Source organism: Xyrauchen texanus, chromosome 14 (genome assembly GCF_025860055.1).
Source record: "Xyrauchen texanus isolate HMW12.3.18 chromosome 14, RBS_HiC_50CHRs, whole genome shotgun sequence".
Taxonomy (NCBI): Eukaryota; Metazoa; Chordata; class Actinopteri; order Cypriniformes; family Catostomidae; genus Xyrauchen; species Xyrauchen texanus.
In genome coordinates, this window is record NC_068289.1 from 20,692,812 (window position 1) to 20,715,795 (window position 22,984).

The 22,984-nt window shown below is 35.6% G+C and overlaps 1 protein-coding gene across 1 annotated transcript in view; it reads left to right on the forward strand.

Annotated features, from left to right (window-relative positions):
- The window catches only part of LOC127654763 (neurabin-1-like), a 92,965-nt gene that overhangs the window by 29,488 nt on the left and 40,493 nt on the right, over positions 1-22,984 (forward strand). Inside the window, exons 3-5 of the mRNA XM_052142113.1 lie at positions 15,272-15,404; positions 16,610-16,730; positions 22,246-22,350. Of these exons, the coding sequence (XP_051998073.1) occupies positions 15,272-15,404; positions 16,610-16,730; positions 22,246-22,350 (359 nt within the window). The remainder of the gene's footprint in view (positions 1-15,271; positions 15,405-16,609; positions 16,731-22,245; positions 22,351-22,984) is intronic.

A 22,984-nucleotide genomic window follows, 5' to 3' on the forward strand; every position in this document is an offset into this window, starting at 1 on the left:
TTAATAGAAGACACATTTTTATAATAATATTTTATAAGATGATAAGGCTTATAAAGCTACTGGGGTGTCCTTTACTCCAGTGAACAAATAATAAGAATCAGACATTTCTCCAGCCGTTCACACAGTCCTGGGAAATTATGCTCTCGGGCCAACATCAACACACACACACAGACACTGTAGACTGTCTGATCAATGGTCTCTGTACCACTGCAGAACTTCATGTGTTATTTTTGGGAGATTTTTCACAACACCCCCTCAGATGGAAGCAGTAAACATATCCTCAGCTGAGACAAATCTTTTATGGCCTCATTTAAAAATTACACCATCTGTGTGTCATCTGTCAAGCCAGTTTGTGGAGGTTAAATGTACTATGATTTATCTACTGATGATGAATTTAATAATCTGGACCAAGAACATGGGAATGGGGTGTAATCTGTGCTGGTGAGATTTTACAAATTCACTCAGTATGGACTTATTGTTTATGTATATGGTTGTGTTACGTGTATTTGAATGTAAAAAAACAAACAAAAAGAGACACTCTTTGTACTGTAGATGAAGTAGTGGAACTCCCTTGATCAATGTCTTCTGTTTGATATTTGTGTTGCCTGTAAAGTCATTGTGATATTTAAAGTGGTCATATTCTTTTTTTTTTTCTGTTTTTCTTCTTCCCAGAACTCTCCTTATTTTGGTTGTAATTTCGTTTTTCATGACCACTTCCAACCTCTGCCTGACTCTGAATTAAATGACCATTTTTGCTGACACCTCTATATGTAAATTACTCAATATCAGAGTTTCTGCTAAGAAATATTTGTGCCGGTCAACATGTCCAGGAATTATAACGTTTACCAGACAAATTGGAAAGAATCTGTCATCTCATTTTGGAGTATATTTTGCATTGCAGCATGATGGACTATGCATAATATGTGATATAATAATATGTAATATAATAATGGGGGCGGGGGGATGGTGCATGCAAATTTTAAATGATAAAAGTGCATAATTTAACACAACATTATCAAATACTGCTAAACTCCAATATTCCATATCGCTAAATATCTGGGAACTCCCAATTATTGTTTTTCACCATAATTTGGACGATTATAATTTTTACATCTAAAAACAATACAAGTTTACAATTTTTTTACCATAAAATTGCATGTGTCTTGTTAAATATATTATTATTTTTTACAAAATATGTTAAATCTACACTGTATCTTTTGGCCCTCTAGCAGTTTGTCACTCATGACAACAAAACTCGCCCTCTCCCCTCAAAAAATGAATTAATAAATAGCGAAAGGAAGAAAAAGTCGGGTATAGGAAAAATATGTTTAGTGAGCAGGTAAGTAGCATATATTCTGCTGTTGTTTAGACTTATTGAAAACAGTTATTTTAAAATAAAAAGTGTAATAGCATTAGACATGACGATTGCTGTTCATATCAGATAAAATCAAACAGTGGAAACTATTAAAACTTAGCTAGCAGGTAAATACACCAAAAATAATTACCTTCCTTGAAAATTTAATTGAAAGCATTGCAGTACCACAATCCATAATAAAATATCCCATTAGAGTGGCTAACTCTATCTAACGAACTACCGCGCTAAGGGAGCTACCTGGCTTATTATCGGTGTAATAAAATATATTATCTGTCCAGCAAGAAAAACTCCACCCTCAATAGGTTTGTGTAAAAAATAAATCGATAATTTAAAACGTTATTAACTGAAAAAAATTTGCTGCTAACATCGTCACACGAACACCAATCCAGCACTGGCCAGAAGCATTGATTTAAAGTTAAAAACATTTTAATTATCGAATAGATTCTTACACCAGTCTATCAGTTTGCATCAGAAGATATTAACTGATGGACTGGAGTCGTGTGGATTACTTTTATGCTGCCTAAATTTGACTTTTGGACCATCAAACAGCCAGTATACTAATGGCACCCATTCACTTGCATTGTATTGACATACAGAGCTGAAATGTGTTTAAAAGTATGGTCAATTTGGTTCTGCTGACGAAGGAAAGTCACACATATCTGAGATAGCTTAAAGGTGAGTAAATCATGAGAGGATTTTCATTTTGGGGTGAACTAACCCTTTAACCATTAATGTAAGTTTTAATACTCAAAATAGTTTGTGACATGTCTTTAAAATGTTTATTTCTTATTGAGTAGCTCAACAACAAACTCGTCATCACTGCTATAGTTTGTAGAGAAATCTGTTTTCGGTTTTCAATCTCTTTGTTTGAGAAATTGCTTGCTTGTTTTTTGTATTGCGATTCCATGGTTGTTTACGATTGAACTTCAAGTAGTTTCTTCATTCGTGATAGGTGAAGGGCAGAGCTACTGAAAGGTGCTTTGTGCCTCCTACCGTACTGTGGTAAAACTGCTTGTCGATTAGAGCCACTTATTGTAAAGTGTTGTGAATGTGCTGACAGCGTTCATTCACCTTGCTTTTAATGTGATATGGCCATTTGTCTTCTATTTGTTTTGCATTACCATGTTGCCTCTGGTTGCAAAGGCTTTTAGTTGTATTTTCATGTTATTGATAAGGTGAGCAGCTTAAGTGTAGTGTTAAATAGTGAATGGCAGACAGCAACACAGTTACTAGAGTGATGACACCTCACTGTGGTAACGGCTAGCTTTACTGCACTGTTTACTGTGTGTGGGTGTGTTTTGTGACTGTAACTCCATAGCTGTTGGCATCTCAAGTACACACACCACAAATAGCATTGTGCGTTCCACATATGATGAAAGTTTAAACATTTGTTGTTCTGCATATTTTTAAAAGTGAAGAGATTAGTATATTTGGATTATAACAGTTGTCCCCTCATGTCGGTAATAAGGGTTTTAATGGCAGTGGCAGCTGAAGTATAAGTTATAGCTCTGAAACCCTCTGTCTTTCACATTCTCTATCTTAACTAATTATATATCTTAACTAAACACTGCAAAATATGTCAAATAACAATCGTGCAAAGGGAGCAACAATTATTGCTTTAATTTTAGCACACCTCTCCTTAATAAGCCACATGTTTTGAGGTATAATTCATCTCCTTAGCAGAAACGTTGCTCATATGTCTAACCCAAGGAAAAGCAATAGTAATAGTGATGCTTGCCTAAGCAAACACCACTAATACAATTAAACAAAATAACAAAATCTAAACTATGAAAGTAGCTATCAATGAATTTAACAAAAAATAATAAAGACAAACTGACCATAATAAAACAGGACTAAATGTGCCAATAATATTGATATTGAACATAAATGTAGTCTCTCTCTCTCTCTCTCTCTCTCTCTCTCTCTCTCTCTCTCTCTCTGTATGTCTCTTTATCTTCCTCACTCAGCTGGATTTTGCCTCCATCCTCTCACACGTCTGTTGCGAATATATTTGGTAACACAAGGTGTGTTCTTGTTTGCTGTGAGTTGATTGTCAATGTGCATTTGTGTGCTGCTGTGTCCTGGGAGGAGTATGCAGGTTAACGATAGTATGTGTGTGAAATTGAGGAACTGCACCTGCTTTGTCACACCTCTCACACTTCCCTACAGGAAGTTCAACAGCCTCTTCTTAAAGCTACACAAAAGACTGAACACACACACACACGGGTGTGGTGTTAACACTGCTGTACTCAAGCCAAAACATCCTGTCACCTGGGGAATGTAATGGTCTGTCCACAACAAAGTTTTGGTACAACTAGTGAACTACCTTTTGAATAGGATAAATTGATTCCTCTGGTGCTATACATACCGGTTCCGACAAATCGTCCACAGGCAGTGAGAGCAGTCCAATTATTTATTTATTTTTGGGACTTCGTAGATACCTTGCTGACCAATGAGGTATGAGCTTTTTGTCATTTTGTCAATGCTGTTGCACAATCCAGTGCATTGGTGGCACTAATCAACTAGCAAAAACACATTACATGTGAAGATGCTGATGAGTTTATACATCCCCAGAATGAAAACTAAATAGTTGCAGTTCATGAACCCTTTGTACTAAAAACATAAACCCGGTCTGGGGACAAAAAATGGTTCAAGGGATGAAAACGAAAACTGAAAACAAACATTGTTTTGCAGGACATAACCAGAAAAATGCTATCCCTTTTCTCCCCAATTTGGAATGCCCAATTCCCACTGCTTAGTAGGGTCCTCGTGGTGGTGCAGATACTCACCATAATCTGGGTGGCGTAGGACAAGTCTCAGTTGCCTCCACTTCTGAGACCGTCAATCCGCGCATTGTCTCGTTGTGTATGACACCGTGGAGACTCACAGCATGTGGAGGCTCATGCTACTCTCTGCGATCCACGCACAACTTATAACACGCCCCATTGAGAGCAAGAACCACTAATCGTGACCACGAGGAGGTTAAGACATGCGAGTCTACCTCCTTAGCTATCGGGACAATTTGGTTGCTCAGTAGACTTGGCTGGAGTCACTCAGAACACCCTGGATTCAAAATTCCAGGGGTAATAGTCAGCATCAATAGAAAATGCTATTTTTAAATGCTGGTAGCTGGTTAATAACCGGCTAATTTATTTCTGATAATGTTTTTCAGAAAACCAAAGACCAAAGTGTTTATCACAGTACATTTTTGAAATTACACCTATTAGCTACGAAGTAACATTACATATAAAAATAAAAGTGCATATCAATGAAAATGATTAGATCTCATTCTTCCTTGTGTTAATTTAGTGCAAAATGTTTTTAAACAAATAATTTACGATTAATTAAATAATTATTTAATTAATAATTAAAATAAATTAATTAGCAAAATATGACATTTAGTCAAAACCTGCCTACGCCGTGTGTGCGTGTATGTAGAAGAGAGAGATTTAGGCCATTAATTGAGTTTATTTTTGGCTAAATTTCACATTATGCCACATTTCATTCTGTTGTTGGCTAGAATTTTTACGGTTATAAACTTTCCTCAAGAAACGCAACATCCTTTCATAGCAATGCTACAAAGTAAATGCACAGGCTGAGAAAAACATATCCAACAAAAGTATAGACTTCATTAGGCTTCATATAGAGAATATATGAATATCAGAAGTCAAATATGAAGCTCCAAATGACTCACTGACTCAGGATTTATCACTTTGAATTAGGGCTGCACAATTAATCGAAATAAAATTTAAACCGTGATATGACCATGTGCAATTATTAAACTGGAAGGGCTGCGATTTAATTAATTAAATAAATAAATATTCTGCTCTCTTCAAAGTTTATTTGCGCTGCAGTCTATATTAAGTTAGAACATTGTTGGTGTTTTCAGAGCGGCTCTGCACTCCACAACTCCCTCTCATGCTTAGAGAAACAGAAGTGCTCCGAGTTTGGTTCCGTTTGCTTATGTGCTCTAAACGCTTTATTTACACTTCACTGGCGCGTCCTGCGTCTCGGCATCTCAATCTCCGCAAGGCACAGGTATCATAATAATAATGCGGAATACAAGATGGGGAATAATTCAAACATCTTTATTAAATGTTTGGTGAGCTAACAGCATTAACAGTAACACCTGCAGAGTCACCTAATATTAACACCTAATATTACCAACATCCAACGAAATGAAAAAAGGACGAAATGTACATATAATAAATACACTCACCTAAAGGATTATTAGGAACACCTGTTCAATTTCTCATTAATGCAATTATCTAATCAACCAATCACATGGCAGTTGCTTCAATGCATTTAGGGGTGTGGTCCTGGTCAAGACAATCTCCTGAACTCCAAACTGAATGTCAGAATGGGAAAGAAAGGTGATTTAAGCAATTATGAGCGTGGCATGGTTGTTGGTGCCAGACGGGCCGGTCTGAGTATTTCACAATCTGCTCAGTTACTGGGATTTTCACGCACAACCATTTCTAGGGTTTACAAAGAATGGTGTGAAAAGGGAAAAACATCCAGTATGCGGCAGTCCTGTGGGCGAAATTGCCTTGTTGATGCTAGAGGTCAGAGGAGAATGGGCCGACTGATTCAAGCTGATAGAAGAGCAACTTTGCCGGAAATAACCACTCGTTACAACCGAGGTATGCAGCAAAGCATTTGTGAAGCCACAACACGCACAACCTTGAGGCGGATGGGCTACAACAGCAGAAGACCCCACCGGGTACCACTCATCGCCACTACAAATAGGAAAAAGAGGCTACAATTTGCAAGATCTCACCAAAATTGGACGGTTGAAGACTGGAAAAATGTTGCCTGGTCTGATGAGTCTCGATTTCTGTTGAGACATTCAGATGGTAGAGTCAGAATTTGGCATAAACAGAATGAGAACATGGATCCATCATGCCTTGTTACCAATGTGCAGGCTGGTGGTGGTGGTGTAATGGTGTGGGGGATGTTTTCTTGGCACACTTTAGGCCCCTTAGTGCCAGTTGGGCATCGTTTAAATGCCACGGCCTACCTGAGCATTGTTTCTGACCATGTCCATCCCTTTATGGCCACCATGTACCCATCCTCTGATGGCTACTTCCAGCAGGATAATGCACCATGTCACAAAGCTTGAATCATTTCAAATGGGTTTCTTGAACATGACAATGAGTTCACTGTACTAAAATGGCCCCCACAGTCACCAGATCTCAACCCAATAGAGAATCTTTGGGATGTGGTGGAACGGGAGCTTCGTGCCCTGGATGTGCATCCCACAAATCTCCATCAACTGCAAGATGCTATCCTATCAATATGGGCCAACATTTCTAAAGAATGCTTTCAGCACCTTGTTGAATCAATGCCACGTAGAATTAAGGCAGTTCTGAAGGTGAAAGGGAGTCAAACACAGTTAGTATGGTGTTCCTAATAATCCTTTAGGTGAGTGTATATATTAAATATTTAGTTACTATACTATAATGCATTACTAAATTAAATATAATACAAATAATGAATACAAATAATTAAATTAAATGGTGACAAACTAACCAAAATATTCACTTTAAATTTAATTACACCAATGGCTTATCAATTCCAGTTTGACATTAAGCCTCATTCTTTAGGACTATCTTATATACAGTAAAGAATAATTTGTATAAGCCAACTAGTTAAGGCCTAGAATAAAGAGTAACATTTATATTTAAAAAAAATATATATTTTGTTTATTGCATTATTCAATCAACCAAAATTATTTTTGATAGCAAAAACTATGCAACAACTATGGTTTTACCAACAGTGAAATTCAGCTAACAGTGACATTGAGCAGAAAGCTTACATATAACCAGTTTTGACAGAGCTGCTGATAAAAAGTTAAATGATCAGCATCGATTGATGATATGAAAAGAAAATTGGAGATCGTATTGGATGTTAAAATCCTGATTGGAGCATCCCTAATATTCAAGTTGACTGTTTCAAAAAGTAATGATGATGATTAGTGGCCTGAGACCATATCACAAAATGGACAAAAACAGGTACACGGTGGACAGTTGAAGACTGGAAAAATGTTGCCTGGTCTGATGAGTCTCGATTTCTGTTGAGACATTCAGATGGTTGAGTCAGGATTTGGCGTAAACAGAATGAGAACATGGATCCATCATGCCTTGTTAGCACTGTGCAGGCTGGTGGTGGTGGTGTAATGGTGTGGGGGATGTTTTCTTGGCACACTTTGACGGTAAAATTTTAATATGAAGAAGACTTTGTTTTACTGTTTATATATTTATTTGTTTGTGGTTGAACTGAAAAAAGGTCTCAGTTAGGTTCTTTTTAAGAGGGCTCAAGTGTGAAATCCCCAGCAGCCTTTTTGCAGTTGAAATGTGTGGAAAACATTACCATCATCATCGCTGTTCAAATCGCAATCGCACTATTTTTCAAAATAATCGCAATTTGACTTTTTGTCCAAATCATGCAGCCCTACTTTGAATCAGGATTCATCAGACAAATGGCTCTTATGAGCCAGTGCTTTTAAAGATTTGCTCCAAACGACTCACTAATTTAAGATTTTAAGCTTTAAATAAAGATTCATCAGACAAGTAACTCTGTGCTTTTAATGAATTGCTCCAAACCACTCATGACTCACTTTGATTAATGATTCGTTGGACAAGTGACTCTTATGACATAGTTCTTTAAATTAATTGCTCCAAACGACTCATTAACTCACTCGCTTTGAATCAGGATTCATTATACAAACTGCTCTTTTGAGCTGATTCTTTTAGTGAATCGCTCCACATGTCTAACCAACTCAAGAATTAGCATATTTAATAAGTCTGATGAATTCCTCTTTGAGTTGTAAATAACCTAATAATGCTTTAGCTCTCTTTTAGAGAATGAGAATGAGTGAGAAGAGCGTTCTACTCAGTCAGGAAGCTGTATAAATGTTGTGATGTTTGGAAACTGAAGCAGGTGTGAACAGCGCAGCACAGATTCTCAGTGGATGAATGATCAGGTTTCAGTAAAGAAAAGAAACATTGTTTGAATTGCTGGGGTCGCCCATGGCAACAGGGGAGCTGGAAGAAAGAAAGAGAAAGGAGAGAAAGAGGCCAAGCATAACCACTGAGCAGTATGAGGTCAGAACAGGCCTGCCATTCATTGCATGCACAAATACTCATATATTCTACAGTTAACTACCACACTTGAATTTGATCTTTTTATTTGGCTATATGGATATATTTGCACGGTGTCTCTCTCTTTTTCAAGTTGGATTTTCAGTGTGATCATGAATTAATTTAGATTTCACTATAATGGCTTTAAGTTCAAAGAATAGTTTATCCAAAAATGAAAATAGGTCAGTGACGTGATGGTCATTTTTTGGTCCAGATCTATAACGTTATTAAAAAATGCAATGCACACAAAACTATTACTTGAATAAACCTCTGCTATGGTAAACAAGTTTTGAATTCATGAGTTCAAAGTCATTTAAAAAAGAAATTTCTGCAGGGCTAAATGTAAATGTATAATTTAATCTCATTTAATGTCTCTAAAAATTTTTTAAAAAATCTGGCATAAGTAGATAGTAATAATCTTTTATTAATATATTGTTTTAAATTATTAATATTTGAAAAACTTTTGTTCAGCTAAAGTCAGGTGGTGTAACCAACATGTACAATTGAAGTCAGAAGTTTACACACACCTTAGCCAAATAGATTTAAACTTAGATCAGTTAGGATCACCATTTTATTTTAAGAATGTGAAATGTCAGAATAATAGTAGAGAGAATGATTTATTACAGCTTTAATTTCTTTCATCACATTCCCAGTGGGTCAGAATTTCACATACACTTTGTTAGTATTTGGTAGCATGGCCCATTCCTCCAGACAGAACTGGTGTAACTGAGTCAGGTTTGTAGGCCTCCTTGCTCGCACACTCTTTTTCAGTTCTGCCCACACATTTTCTATCGGATTGAGGTCAGGGTTTTGTGATGGCCACTCCAATATCTTGACTTTGTTGTACTTAAGCCATTTTGCCACAACTTTAGAGGTATGTTTGGGTTCATTGTCCATTTGGAAGACCCATTAGCGACCAAGCTTTAATTTCCTGGCTGATGTCTTGAGATGTTGCTTCAGTATATCTACATAATTTTCGTTCCTCATAATGCCATCTATTTTGTGAAGTGCACCAGTCCCTCATGCAGCAAAGCACCACCCAACCGGTGGTGAATAACCATCCCAACCGTCAAGCATGCAGCAAAGCACCACCACAACATGATGCTGCCACCTCCATGCTTGACGGTTGGGATGGTTATTCACTTGCAAGCCTCACCCTTTTTCATCCAAACATAACGATGGTCATTATGACCAAACAGTTATTTTTTTTTTTTTGGACATTTCTCCAAAAATATAATTTTTCCCATGTGCACTTGCAAACTGTAGTCTGGCTTTTTATTTAGCAGTTTTGTAGCAGTGGCATCTTCCTTGCTGAGCAGCCTTTCAGCTTATGTCAATATAGTACACATTTTACTGTGGATATAGATACTTGTCTATCTGTTTCCTCCAGCATCTTCACAAGGTCCTTTGCTGTTGTTTTGGGATTGATTTGCATATTTCGCACCAAACTACATTCATCTCTGGGAGACAGAATGTGTCTCCTTCCTGAGTGATATGATGGCTGCATGGTCCCATGGTGTTTATACTTGCGTACTATTGTTATACAGATGAACATGGTACCTTCAGGCATTTGGAAATTGCTCCCAAGGATGAACCAGACTTGTGGAGGTCCACGATTTTATTGGCTGATTTCTTTTGATTTTCCTATGATGTTAAGAAAAGAGGCACTGAGTGTGAAGGTAGGTCTTAAAAAACATCCACAGATAAATCTCCAGTTGACTCTAGTTATCCAATTAGCCTATCAAAAGCTAATTGCCTAAAGGCTTTGCATAATCTGACATTTTTCAAGCTGCTTAAAGGCACAGTTAACTTGGTGTATGTAAACTTCTGAACCACTGAACATTTTATGTAGTGAATTAAAAGTGAAACAGTCTGTCTGTAAACAATTGTTGGAAAAATTACTCATGTCATGCATAAAGTAGATAGATGTCCTAAACGACTTGCCAAAACTTTAGATTTCCAATATTAAATCTGTGGATTGATTAAAACATTTGTTTTAATGACTGCAACCTAAGTGTATGTAAACTTCTGACTTCAACTGTAAGTAGCCATTCTCTTTTCATGTGCCAAAAAAGTTGTAACACTCATTCAGTGTGAATGGAAAATTATTTCAATAACTTTTTCTTGATGGGTACACTGCCATTTTTAAGTCATTAAATAATTTGTGCGTGTGTGTGTGTGTGTGTGTGTGTGGAAAATGCAATGATTCGTTTTTTAAATGTATGAAACCCACTTAATACATTTCTAAGAACTTGATACATGTGTTTTAAACTAGATTTTTTTCAAAGGATTAAAATGTTTAGTACCTCGAAAACCTTATTTGTCAGTGACCCAAGTTCTGTCTTTATTTTCTAAACCAAATTGTTTTTCTCATAGAGTACAAAAGTAGAATCTTAAAAAAATTCTCAAATCTTTACGCAGCTCTTTTCCATACAAAGATGTATTCAGTTCAGTTCACAGTGACCAGTCTGTAAAGCCCCAAAAAGGGCAAAAAAAAAAAACACCAAAAAAAGCACCAATAGTAGTCCATATGACTCCTGTGCTATAGTCCAAGTCTTCAGAAGGCATTTTTAAAGGTTTGTGTATTAAACAGACTGAAATTTAAAGGTGCACTGAGTAATTTTTTCCTCATTAAAAAAGTTGAGCTCATAAAGACGTAAATTTAATTTAGCAATATATGTAGGAAATCATGATCACTCACATTAAAATTAAGACTGCAGTCATATCAGTAACCTTATCAAAGCTGTTTTATTCTACATGAAGAGGGTCCACACATGGGGGCTGCCATGTTAGAATCACATGACCAGCTGAATATTACTCGCTTAATCTCAGTAACCATCTTGTTATTTGACCCTTTCACTCATTGATTAAAGTAATCATGAATGACTGTGAATACTACATTTCTACAATGACATCTGATTTTAAATTATGCTGCATCCAAGCCACTAGGTGTCAGTGTAAGTCCAAGATGACACAAAGTCAAAAGATACTGAGTGCACCTTTAGCCTTTTATCACAGAAAATCTTCCACTCCACTGTTAAATTTAGATACTATGACACTATTGACATCAAAGATGTTATGCTGTTGATTGAACTTTACTAGTATTGAACCCTGAATATTCCTTAAATATAGATTGATAAATGTGAACTGTCACTATATAATGTCATTGGTGTGGGAAAGAGCTGTGGGAAGATTCTATACCAAAACTTTTGTGTTCTATGAAAACACCCCACAAAAAAATATTGTATTGCTTTGGACATGTGAGTGAGTAAAAGATGACAGAATTTTCTTTTTTGGGGTGAACTATCCCTTAAACACAGGGTGAACTGCATTGAGGGAATACTGTTCAATCAATGCTGTAAAGATTCAAGCTGATCTTTTCTTAATAATGCGCTGCCCAGCTGACAATGGCTGTTGTTTAGATTTAATCCTGTGAGGAGTGTGAAGGAATGTGTGTGTGAGAGGGGAGATTATGTTCAAGGTCAGGAAGCTGAATAGTTGTTTTTATTGATTTATTTTCAGTTTTTGGACTACATCAGTTTATGTACCTCTAACCTTGTCTGTCTTATTTACACACACTATCTCTCTTTTTAAAAAAAGATCATGTAGTCTTCACAATAGCCTTTTATTTATTTCCCTGAAGTCCTCTTATAATGTAAGTCTAGATTTCTTGCACCAAAAACAGTCCTAATTATTTTTTTATGACCATTTCCACTTTTTCTCTTTCTGTCTGTCCATTTCAATTAAACAGGCTGTTTTTGCTGAAATGGCCCCTTTCTATATAGTGATGTAGACTGTTCTCAAAAATAATGTTCCTAATTTCTGCTCATAACTTTGAATAAGCATCTTTAATTGAAACAACAGCTCTCAATAATAAACCAGATCCAGATTATGAAAACCTCTAAATTACCACAGTAATAAACAAGCAGTTTAGTGATGATGTTATCTGCTCGATCAGTCTCTTAATTTCTCTCTTCCTCATGGTGCGAGTCTGTTGTTCTTAGGAGGATTAAATTACCTTTTCCTGTCTGATGCTACTTGGATGAGTGTTTTAGGCCTGTTCTCTGTTTGCTGATTTGGATGATGATGTGTAGTTGCTCAAGCTCTGATATGCTCCAGGAAGGACACACAAACAGTGGAGAGGTTTAACAGGAGAAATTATTCACTTGATGGTGTCCAAACAAATGGATTCATCTCCTGCACAGAAATGGGTTTAATCTAGTGAACCATACATACGAACATCTTTTATCAGATCTGGAGAACACTTGCAGAACTGGCAGAGATTCATGCTTTAAAGCCTAGACCTACATGGCACGCTCTGTCTGTCTGTCTGTCTGTCTGTCTGTCTTTCTCTTCACAGAATAGTACTTAATTTAGCATAGTTTAATTCTGTCGGCAGTTTGGTTCATTTTATATTGGGTTTCCTCTCAAATTTCTTCTCTCAGACTGATAAAATATTATTGGTGGAAGCCAGTAAGATAATTTTACTCAAATCCAATGTTTTTATTGTTTCTCTCTCACAGTACTGCTGCTTAATCCGATTGAACTCTATCCCATTACACACACAAATGCATTTAACGCTTTACTGCATTAAACTTTGAGCAGAAGTTTCCATTTTTATTTGTGTTACGACACACAATTGCCACAATTCAGCAATGGAAAGTGTTATTCTTAAAAAGATAGTTCACCCAAAAATGAAAATGTTCTCATCATTTACTCATCCCAGATTTGTATGACTTTCTTTCGTCTGCAGAACACAAATGAAGATTTTTAGAAGAATATTTCAGCTCTGTAGGTGTACAATGCAAGTGAATTGTGGCCAGAATTGGAAGTTTAAAAAAGCACAAAGGCAGCATAAAAGTAATTCATATGACTCCAGTGGTTTAATCCATTTCTTCAGAAGTGATAAATACAAATCCATGTATACAATCAACAAATATGATTATATATAGCATATATCATTTTTTTAATTGTTGACATAATTTGTACTATTTCAGGTATTTACATTGATTTGATGAACACGTGTTAAAAAAATTTAACTATCTCTTTAAGAAAGGAAAGGCGTTTCTGTAAAGAATGGCTTTATCTAATCTGTCCTATGCATGATCAACAACTCACTGTAGAGAACAGAAAGGGTTTTAAAAGAGACTTTATTAAATGACAAATGGGTCATGTGGATCTTGTCTTTTGGATAACTTTTAGTCTCATTTACATTTACATTTTTGCATTTGGCAGACGCTTTTATCCAAAGTGACTTACAGTGCACTTATTACTGGGACATTTCACCCGGAGCAACCTGGAGTTAAGTGCCTACTCAAGGACACAATGGTGGTGGCCGTGGGGATCGAACCAGCGACCTTCTGATTAACAGTTATGTGCTTTAGCCCACTACGCCACCACCGCTCCATAATAGTCTCAACTGTGAAAGTGAAAGGATCTTGCTGCTGAATTTTTTATCACTGTACTACACAATAATCTGTGAGTGAAACGTAAACATTTAACAGCGACCTGCCAAATATATTCATTTTAGTCGCATATTGTAAACCTTGCAAATGCGAGCAATTTCCTCTCATTGTAGTAGAGGGTTGTGAGTAAAAGAATGGTCTTGGAATCGATATCGAGATCACTCAAATGAAGATTGCGACGCTTCTGAAAATCTATATCCACCCCTATTTGAAAGTGAACGTGGAGATATGTAGTAAAAAAGACTTAAATATTTATCTGTTTCTCACCCACACCTATCATATCTCTTCTGAAGACATGGATTACACTGGAGTCGTATGGATTACTTTTATGCTGCCTTTATGTGCTTTTTGGACCTTCAAAGTTTTGGCCATCATTCACTTGAATGGACCAACAGAGCTGAAATATTCTTCTAAAAATCTGAATTTGTGTTCTGCAGAAGAAAGTAAATAATGAGAGAATTTTCATTTTTAAAGCTTGTGAGACTTGGATCAGAGTAATTACTGGATGGTTGATAATATAACTGTATGTTATTACAGATGCAGTGCTTTTTTGTTAGTGTTTTCTTGTAATTGGTGGTATTTTATAAAAAAAAAACAATTATTAATAAAATATCTTGATTAAAAAAATCTGTGTAAACACCTTTTGCATTAATTTGTTCTGTTAAAATCTGACATGATCTCATCATTTGGTAACTGGCTGCTGAGGGCAGCAGATCCAATTAGAGTACCTATTTTTATTTCCAAATATTTCATCCTCAAAGTATTGAAAGAATCATTACTGAATGAAGCATGGTGGAATGCTCGGCCTTTCAAGGTATGGAGCCTTTATGGACGTGTTGGCACTCTTCGATGCGTGTGAATACAGTCATGCACATGCGACGCCGACCACCACCACAGGAATAAATGTCTTTATTTTCCTTATATTTCAACTCAAGTCTGTATTCTCTATGGTATTGACTGTAAAGAATAAGTGCAGCAAACCATGTGTGTCAAGTAAGTAATTATGTGTGTGTTTGTAGTTAATGTTTTGTTAGGTGATTTTGTCTGTCGTAGACAAAGATGACTTTCACTGATATGATAGCCCTTTGGCACAACTGTAGACAAACTGATTACTGCTTCAATTTGGTTTGTTTTTATATATATTGGAACATAATCATGACACTAAGCAATCTTGAAGATTATGAAACCAATATAAATAGGCATTGTGTGTGTGTTATTAATTGTAATTGATGTTAATGAGTGGTTTGGTAGAGCAGTTTGAGTCATGAGCTGTGTTTCTGGTCGCTCAGGTGTACAGCACATTCTCAAATGAAGAGTATGACCGGAGGAACGATGAGGTAGATCCAGTCGCAGCATCTGCAGAGTACGAGCTAGAGAAACGGGTGGAAAAGATGGACGTGTTTCCTGTCGAGATAGAGAAAGGTGAGGCCATGTCTTCATTGATAAATACATCCTCAATTTTATCTGCCATCTCTCTTTCTCAAAAGGTGATTGAAAATGATCAGTCATCCCAGTGAGCACTGGTGATTAAAAGTCATACCGCCCTGTAGTCTGATTATCTCATGGTTTAAAAGAGGGTTACTCCATGTAAAATCAACCAAATTTCTGACACATTTCTGACTGAAATGTTTGATTTTGTTAAAAAAAAAATTATGAAGAAAGATAAACTGAAATGATGAAGAAAAGTCCAAATATTAAATGCCAGGTATCGATATTTACGGAGTAATCCATTATTTCCTAGAGGGGGTTTTCCCCTATGTTTTCAGAGCTAAAGTATAGGACAAACAAATAACCATAGAAAGTTCCAAAAGTTGGAAAAACTGTTTTTTTGTGTTCTTTTTCCAAAGTTGGTGTGCTTATAACTCCAAGAGTATTAAATATACCTTAATATCCTTCTAGATTCTGGTTCAGAACAAACTTTTCTTTTGGTATCTTCATTTTTAAGACCCTATACAGTTAAATCCTAGAGATATAGGGCTCTCAATGTGGCTCCATCTGTAAATTGTTAACATTTTTAAATTGAAAGTTAACATTTTCAATGGTCGAAAACCGTATTTGGGTCACATGGTATGAAGCTACAATTTTTTGTCCAACAAAAAAAAAAGGCCTTTGGTACGTTTTTATTTATTTTATTTCATAAAAACAATAATGTAAAAATCCAAAATACACGTTTAAGTATAAGTGACACATGTGGCTCTTCAGTTACCTAGATCTAGTTTTTGGATTTCACAGGTTGGTCAACTAATCTGCCAAATGGGAATATGTATCAGCCTCTGCAGTATATCGGTCGACCACTAGTTTAAAGACAATATCAAATGGCATTTGCAATGACACACATTTCCAAGTGAGACATAATGTTGTGCAGGGCTTGATATTATTCCTCGGGATTTGATTGGATAGTGAAGATGAGCTTTTATATTATTGGTTAATATTTTACTCCTTGAGTACATCTGCAAAAGAGAAAAGTCAATTATTCTAATAAAAGATTATTTAAGCAAACTTTTTAAGTATTGTGCAGATAGATTTTTTTTTTATATGATGTTGTCTTTGAAGATAAATTCCCCTTCTCTCTCTCTCTCTCTCTCTCTCTCTCTCTCTCTCTCTCTCTCTCTCTCTCTCTCTCGTAGGTGATAAAGGGTTGGGCATCAGTATTATAGGGATGGGTGTCGGGGCAGATCAAGGTTTAGAGAAACTGGGCATCTTCGTCAAGACCATCACAGAGGATGGAGCTGCTGAGAAAGATGGCAGGTTAGATTTTCAAAGAACTTTAACCTTCTAAAAGCCTCTGGGGCTCCTGTGCCTTAGAAAACACCACTAATAACTATGGCTGGGATTGATACAGATTTTCTGAATCGATTCAATTTAATTTACTTGGGTATATTTCAGTCATATAATGCCAATTTTACATTTGAAAGAATTTCTCTCCCAGCCAATGGTGTTAACAGGGGACCTTCTCACTTGGTACACTGCAAAAATATTAATTTTATACCTTTTGTCATTTAGTTTAGTCATTTTGGTCACATTTTTGCTTTTTTTTTTTAATTTCAATTCCATGTATTACATCAATAAAAAAAGATATCTTGAAATTACAAATGTTTATTATTTACATATATAATTAATAATGTAAAATAAGTGCAAAATTGACACTGTCTCTTTAGAATAGTGGCCGTTCAGCTAGTGTCTCACTGAAGTGTTTCGGTTGAGGGAATATTAATGAGAGTGGAATCAAATGGCTTCTTTACAGCATCCATGCTATGTGTCATTAGAATTAAAGGTTTCTTTATTTATATAAAATTTCTCTATTTGTTGTTTTTGTTCAACAACTGACTGAAAGAACAGAGTATTAAAAGAGATTATTCACAATGACGAATGGATTGCGCGAGTCAAACCAAACCTTTACTCGCAACACGCATGAGAGGATCTCAGTGCTGAACTTTTTTACCAATATACTCCTCGATCACTGGTGAGTGACATCTGAACATTTACCAGCCAGTGGCGAATCACATTTTTAGTGAAATAGCACAAAATTTGGTCGCATATGCGAGTGATTTACTCTCATTGTAGAGGGTTGTGCATGGAGTAAAAGATCTATCTAGAGATTTTTTTGCATAAATTTAGCTAAATGTGTGTATTTTTGGGGGAATTTAAATATTTAATCAACCTATAATACATCTAAAATACACCACAAAATAGTTACGCTCCGGAGAAAAGTTTAAGGACAAAAATGTCCCCATTTAAACTGCAATATTTGGGGCTTGGGTAGCTCAGCGAGTATTGATACAACCCCTGGAGTCATGAGTTCGAATCCAGGGTGTGCTGAGTGACTCCAGTCAGGTCTCCTAAGCAGCCAAATTGGCCCGGTTGCTAGGGAGGATAGAGTGACAAGGAGTGACTTTCTCGTGGCCGTAATTAGTGGTTTTTGCTCTCATTGTTGCGCGTGATAAGTTGTGTGTGGATCGCAGAGAGTAGCATGAGCCTCTACATGCTGGGAGTCTCCATGGTGTCACAGAAGCGGAAGCAATTGAGACTTGTCCTCCGTCACCTGGATTGAGGTGAGTAACCGCACCACCACGAGGACCAACTAAATAGTGGGAATTGGGCATTCCAATTTGGGGAGAAAAGGGGGTTAAAAAAAAATTCAATATTTGATCCCAGTGCCATTAAAGCATAACATCATGAATTCTATGATATTATACTTTCATTCTGATGGCACCATTTTTCTCATGTTTAGACTATGGAGCAAATATATGTTTTAAAAAAAAAAATAAAAATCTGTTTGCTGTATTGTAGAGCACTGCAGGCCAATTTAATAAATTATGCAGCTAAAATTGTGTGGGTGTGATAGTATGGATGTCAAAGAGTGTTTTGTATGTGTGTATTGAGAAATCTGTGTTTGTGTGTATGTGTGTGTAAAAAACAACCATGGCATTTTATAAACATACTGGCATTTAAATTGTTAAAATCCTGAAAATGAATATTTGGTAGTTATGATCAGGACTGATGTTTGTTAAAAAAAATTAACACATTGAAAGTGGAAAATAATATTAATATATAATATTATCATGGCAGTTTTTTGTTGCATACATTTTTGTCCTCTAAGGACCTCTGAGGCTAGTGGTGTTTTTTTTTTTAATTGACGCACAAGGGTTAAGATGAATATCAGGATCTTTCAACTGAAGATTGTGATTTAATCAATATTTTTACCCAGTCCTACTGATAACTGATTAATACTTTTTAATCCTTCCATAGGAAATAGTTTACTGTTTGAATTAGAACACATATGTCCTGATATTATCTTCCAATGTGATCCTAATCAGACCAATGGCAATTTATTAATAAAAACAAAGTTTTTGCCAGTAACAGTATCACCGATATATCATGTGACCCCACACACAAGTGCTGCTGGTGTTTTAAGCATCTGCGAATGCTGATGTGTGTGCTTTGCATGTCATCAGACCTAAACACTGCTATGGGATCGGATCGTTTTATAGCTGCAGTGTGGGGCATGATCTCGTGTTCCCCAGCAGTGGGTGTGTTCTCATGTGGTTTCCTGAGGTCATCTAAGGCAGGACACAGATGTTTGATCTCTCTTGTAGGCTGGATCTCTTTGTCCAAACACACTGCATTCAATGACTCTGTGTCACAGCAAAGAAAATACACTCATCCGCTTTCCTGTGAATCCCACTGTCAGACTGAGAGTTGTTTCCAGTTTTGTGTGCAATATACTTCAGATGGTGGCTGTGTTGTTTGAGGCTGATACTAACATAAACATATCAGGTGTTTGCAGTGTAACTGATCCTTTGCCTTGGCCGTGAAGTTGTGTCATTCATTTTATAGTGCAACACTTTTACAGGAGTGTGAATTACATGAAGGTAAAATGTTTTACAGTATGGTTTGGAGCAGGGCAATCTTATGATGATGACGTCACCTTAGCAACTTTTTGCCTGCAACATGAAACATCCTTGTCATTACATTCCAGCACAAAATGGGTATCATCTTAAAGCTTAGCTGAAATGACATGTAGGCTTTGAAATATGCAGACAAATCAGAAGTGTTCTGTTTTTGTAATTTATTAATCATTTTGCACTGTAGATATTATTGTAATCGATAAAAACATCAAACTGATCAAATAGTTATGTGTCATATGACATTGTAACGCTCTCAGAAAGTAGAATACACCCATCCACTTTGTTTTACTCGCAGACAAAAATAAAGCGAGTAATAGCCAAGTTCATGTCTTTGACATACATTTTACATGTAATTGGTGTTGCTTTTAAGCCACATTTTGACTTCACAAAGAGTGAAAGAGGGACTTGGAGGAGGGGATTCCCGTTAAAATGAGTCCACACACAACGTAATCGGGTGAACAGATCATTAGATAATCCACATGAAGGACAATGTGCACACAGCACATACAGTTCTATCTGGCTAAAAAAACATTAGATGTCCAGCGTCATGGAATGTTAAACCAATTGTATTAGGGTCCAGATCACTGCAACCAGAGGTGGAAGTCATCCAAATGTGAGCGGTGCCAACTACATGACACAGATTCTATGATGGCTCGAATGACACAGAATGGAACTGAATGAGATCTTGTTACTCATGCCTGCATTCTTTGGAAAGAGAGTAAACCTTTAGTCATTGGTGTGTTTGCATGTGTAATTAGTTCTAAAATATGGAGACATTTTGGACACTTTTTGTTTTAATGCTATAACTTTTGATTGCTTTGTCTTATCAACACAAAAAAAAAATAAAATAAAAAAAAAAAAGAGTAAAATTTGAGCTACCCTATTTACACCATGAGATATAAAATGTCAAATCAGAAAACAGGCTTTGGCTTTTTTTTATTTTTCTCCTCTTGATTTTTCAGCAGTATCATAATTTATCATAATCTATATCATTAAAAAAATCTGAAGTTTCTTTATAATTATACCAAACAATTTGACCCAATTTGTTTTTTTTAAGAGTTATAAGCATGCCACTGAAACAGGAAATCTTTAAAATCACCTTCAGAGTTTAAACCACAATCTGTTTTATTATATAAATATATTAGTTGGGAAAACTATTTTAATATATTGATATTTTTGATGCCCATTCCTAAACTGAACTGTTTTTAAACAATATAAAACATGTAACTGGCAGGTAAATGTAATCACAAAAGTTTTAATTACATTACACTGTAAAGTAGAATGTAGATATTGAGCACAACAATATAAAAAATTTAACAAGCAAATATAAGTTTTGTCACAATGTTTTTTTCCGAAAATGATCAAATAAAAGCACTATAAATTCAGCATGAGTCATTTGGAGTACTTTTAAAGTCTTCTAAAACCATACAATAGTTCCGTTTAAGCAACAGAGTGAATTTTTTATTGTAAAAAAAAAGTCACATCTTGTTCAAAATTTTACAACTAAGCAATAGAATGTCGCAATCAGTCACAAGACATGAGAGAAGGGCTGTCATGATTATGAAATTTGGTAGACGATTAATTGTCAAATAAATAATTGCGATTATGACGATTAATTGTCTTGTTGACGACTTTCACGATTAATTGTCATATTTCTTAGGGTGTGCTTTTCTCTGCATGTGTGCTTCATACACCTTAAGAAGACATTTTTACACATTTAACTTGAAATATATAAATCAAATAATAAAATAGAGATATGTGATTTCCTGTTAAGGCTTTAAAAACTTAAGAATAACATGAAAATTTATGTTTTAAATATAAAATAATTTTTAAATAAGTAAAATATGTGTCTTTTTGGTCAACTTTAGTTTTGGTCAATTTTAATTATACAGTGTTGTTATTTTAATTCATTAATTTTACATAAAAAGTTGTATAAAAATATTTTGTATATATATATATATATATATATATATATATATATATATATATATATATATATAATAATATTATATATAATAATAATATTATTATTATTATTATTATTATTATTATTATTATGCAATCGTAAAATATTACTGTCCTAATTTCTTCACTTTCACATTGATTTAATGCTCTAATTAAACCCACAGCCCTTATTTGTCATGAAATAAAACTTTTGAGATTTTGTTTCATTTAATCACTCCACAGAAATAGATTAAGCATGCGACAGGTGCCGGTTGACCTCCACGGTGCAGCTCAGTGACGCTTGGATTCCGAGTTCAACTGAATGACACACAAACACGCCGTTCATGGCATTTATACAGGTTATTCGCTTAAAATTCACTAATTTGGGCATTAAAATGTGATTGGAATTTGAATGCCCAATAATTGTGGTTATTTATTAATTGCGACAGGCCTACATGAGAACCAGTGGCATTTGTCGTCATTGAAGTAAAATCTGTTGTAACGCTTCTTGAGGTGGCAAGAAGATCTGAAATGCAGTGCACAAATATACATTTTATGATAATTTTATGGTGCTATGGATGTAAATGATGACAGAATTTTTATTCATTTCATCTTAAAATAAAGCCTGGGTGGGTAAAGTAATCCTCAGAAATTAGTTGAATAAAAATACGGACCATGGGCGACATATTGGTGGTGCATGCAAAAACTTGCTTCAATTACGTATTGTTATGGGAGTGTTTAATCACCAAGATTGTAAGCTGTTCTGTCTGTAACTATAACTATAGACACACAAAATCATTTTGATTATTTATGTTGCCACTTGACAGCATTTGCTTCCACACACACTGCCTGTGACTACACCTTTGTTGGAGCCGAAGATAAAGTAAAAACACCATTGTGATTTGTTGCAGGATCCATGTGAATGATCAGGTCGTAGAGGTGGATGGCATCAGTCTAGTTGGAGTTACTCAACTCTTTGCTGCCATGGTACTCAAGAACACAAAGGGAACTGTCAGGTTAGTCTAGTTTGGTGTACCTGTTGATGATATACTTGTAAGTCTTTTGCATGGGTCTATAGAGTGATAATGATTATCACTCTATAGTCTAATGTGTTCATTCAGTGCTAAGATCCATCTGACTACTCAGACTTTTGACTGTAGTCATAAAGCTTGCTCCACACTGTGAATGATTTTAGAGATTTCTGTCATATCTTTCACTGTCCTATCTTTTATTTTGTCCTATAATATTTTTCTGTCATAGCTTTCATTTTTGACGGGAATAACAACGAGGCTGTGAGGGATAGACGTACAGTAATTTCAATGAGCTGCACTCCAGTTTAAAGTGTTTTTGGATCTTTCTGCAGACAAACCATTGAAAAAACATCTTTCCAAGAACATTCAGTAGACAAAAAACTCCAGACAAGGGTTATGGAAAATAAGATGTGATCTAGGAGCTTTTTAAATCTTTATACCGTTTGTGCCATTAAAGAGATGGTAAGTCTATCCCTCACAGCCTCTTTGTCATTACCATTAAAAATTAAGATGTTGCTACCGCGAATAAGGTCTGTGGACCTTTTTCACAGTGTTTAATTATGTTTCCGCTTTAAAGATACACTCAGTAATTGTTTCCTCATTAAAAAAGTTTTATTTC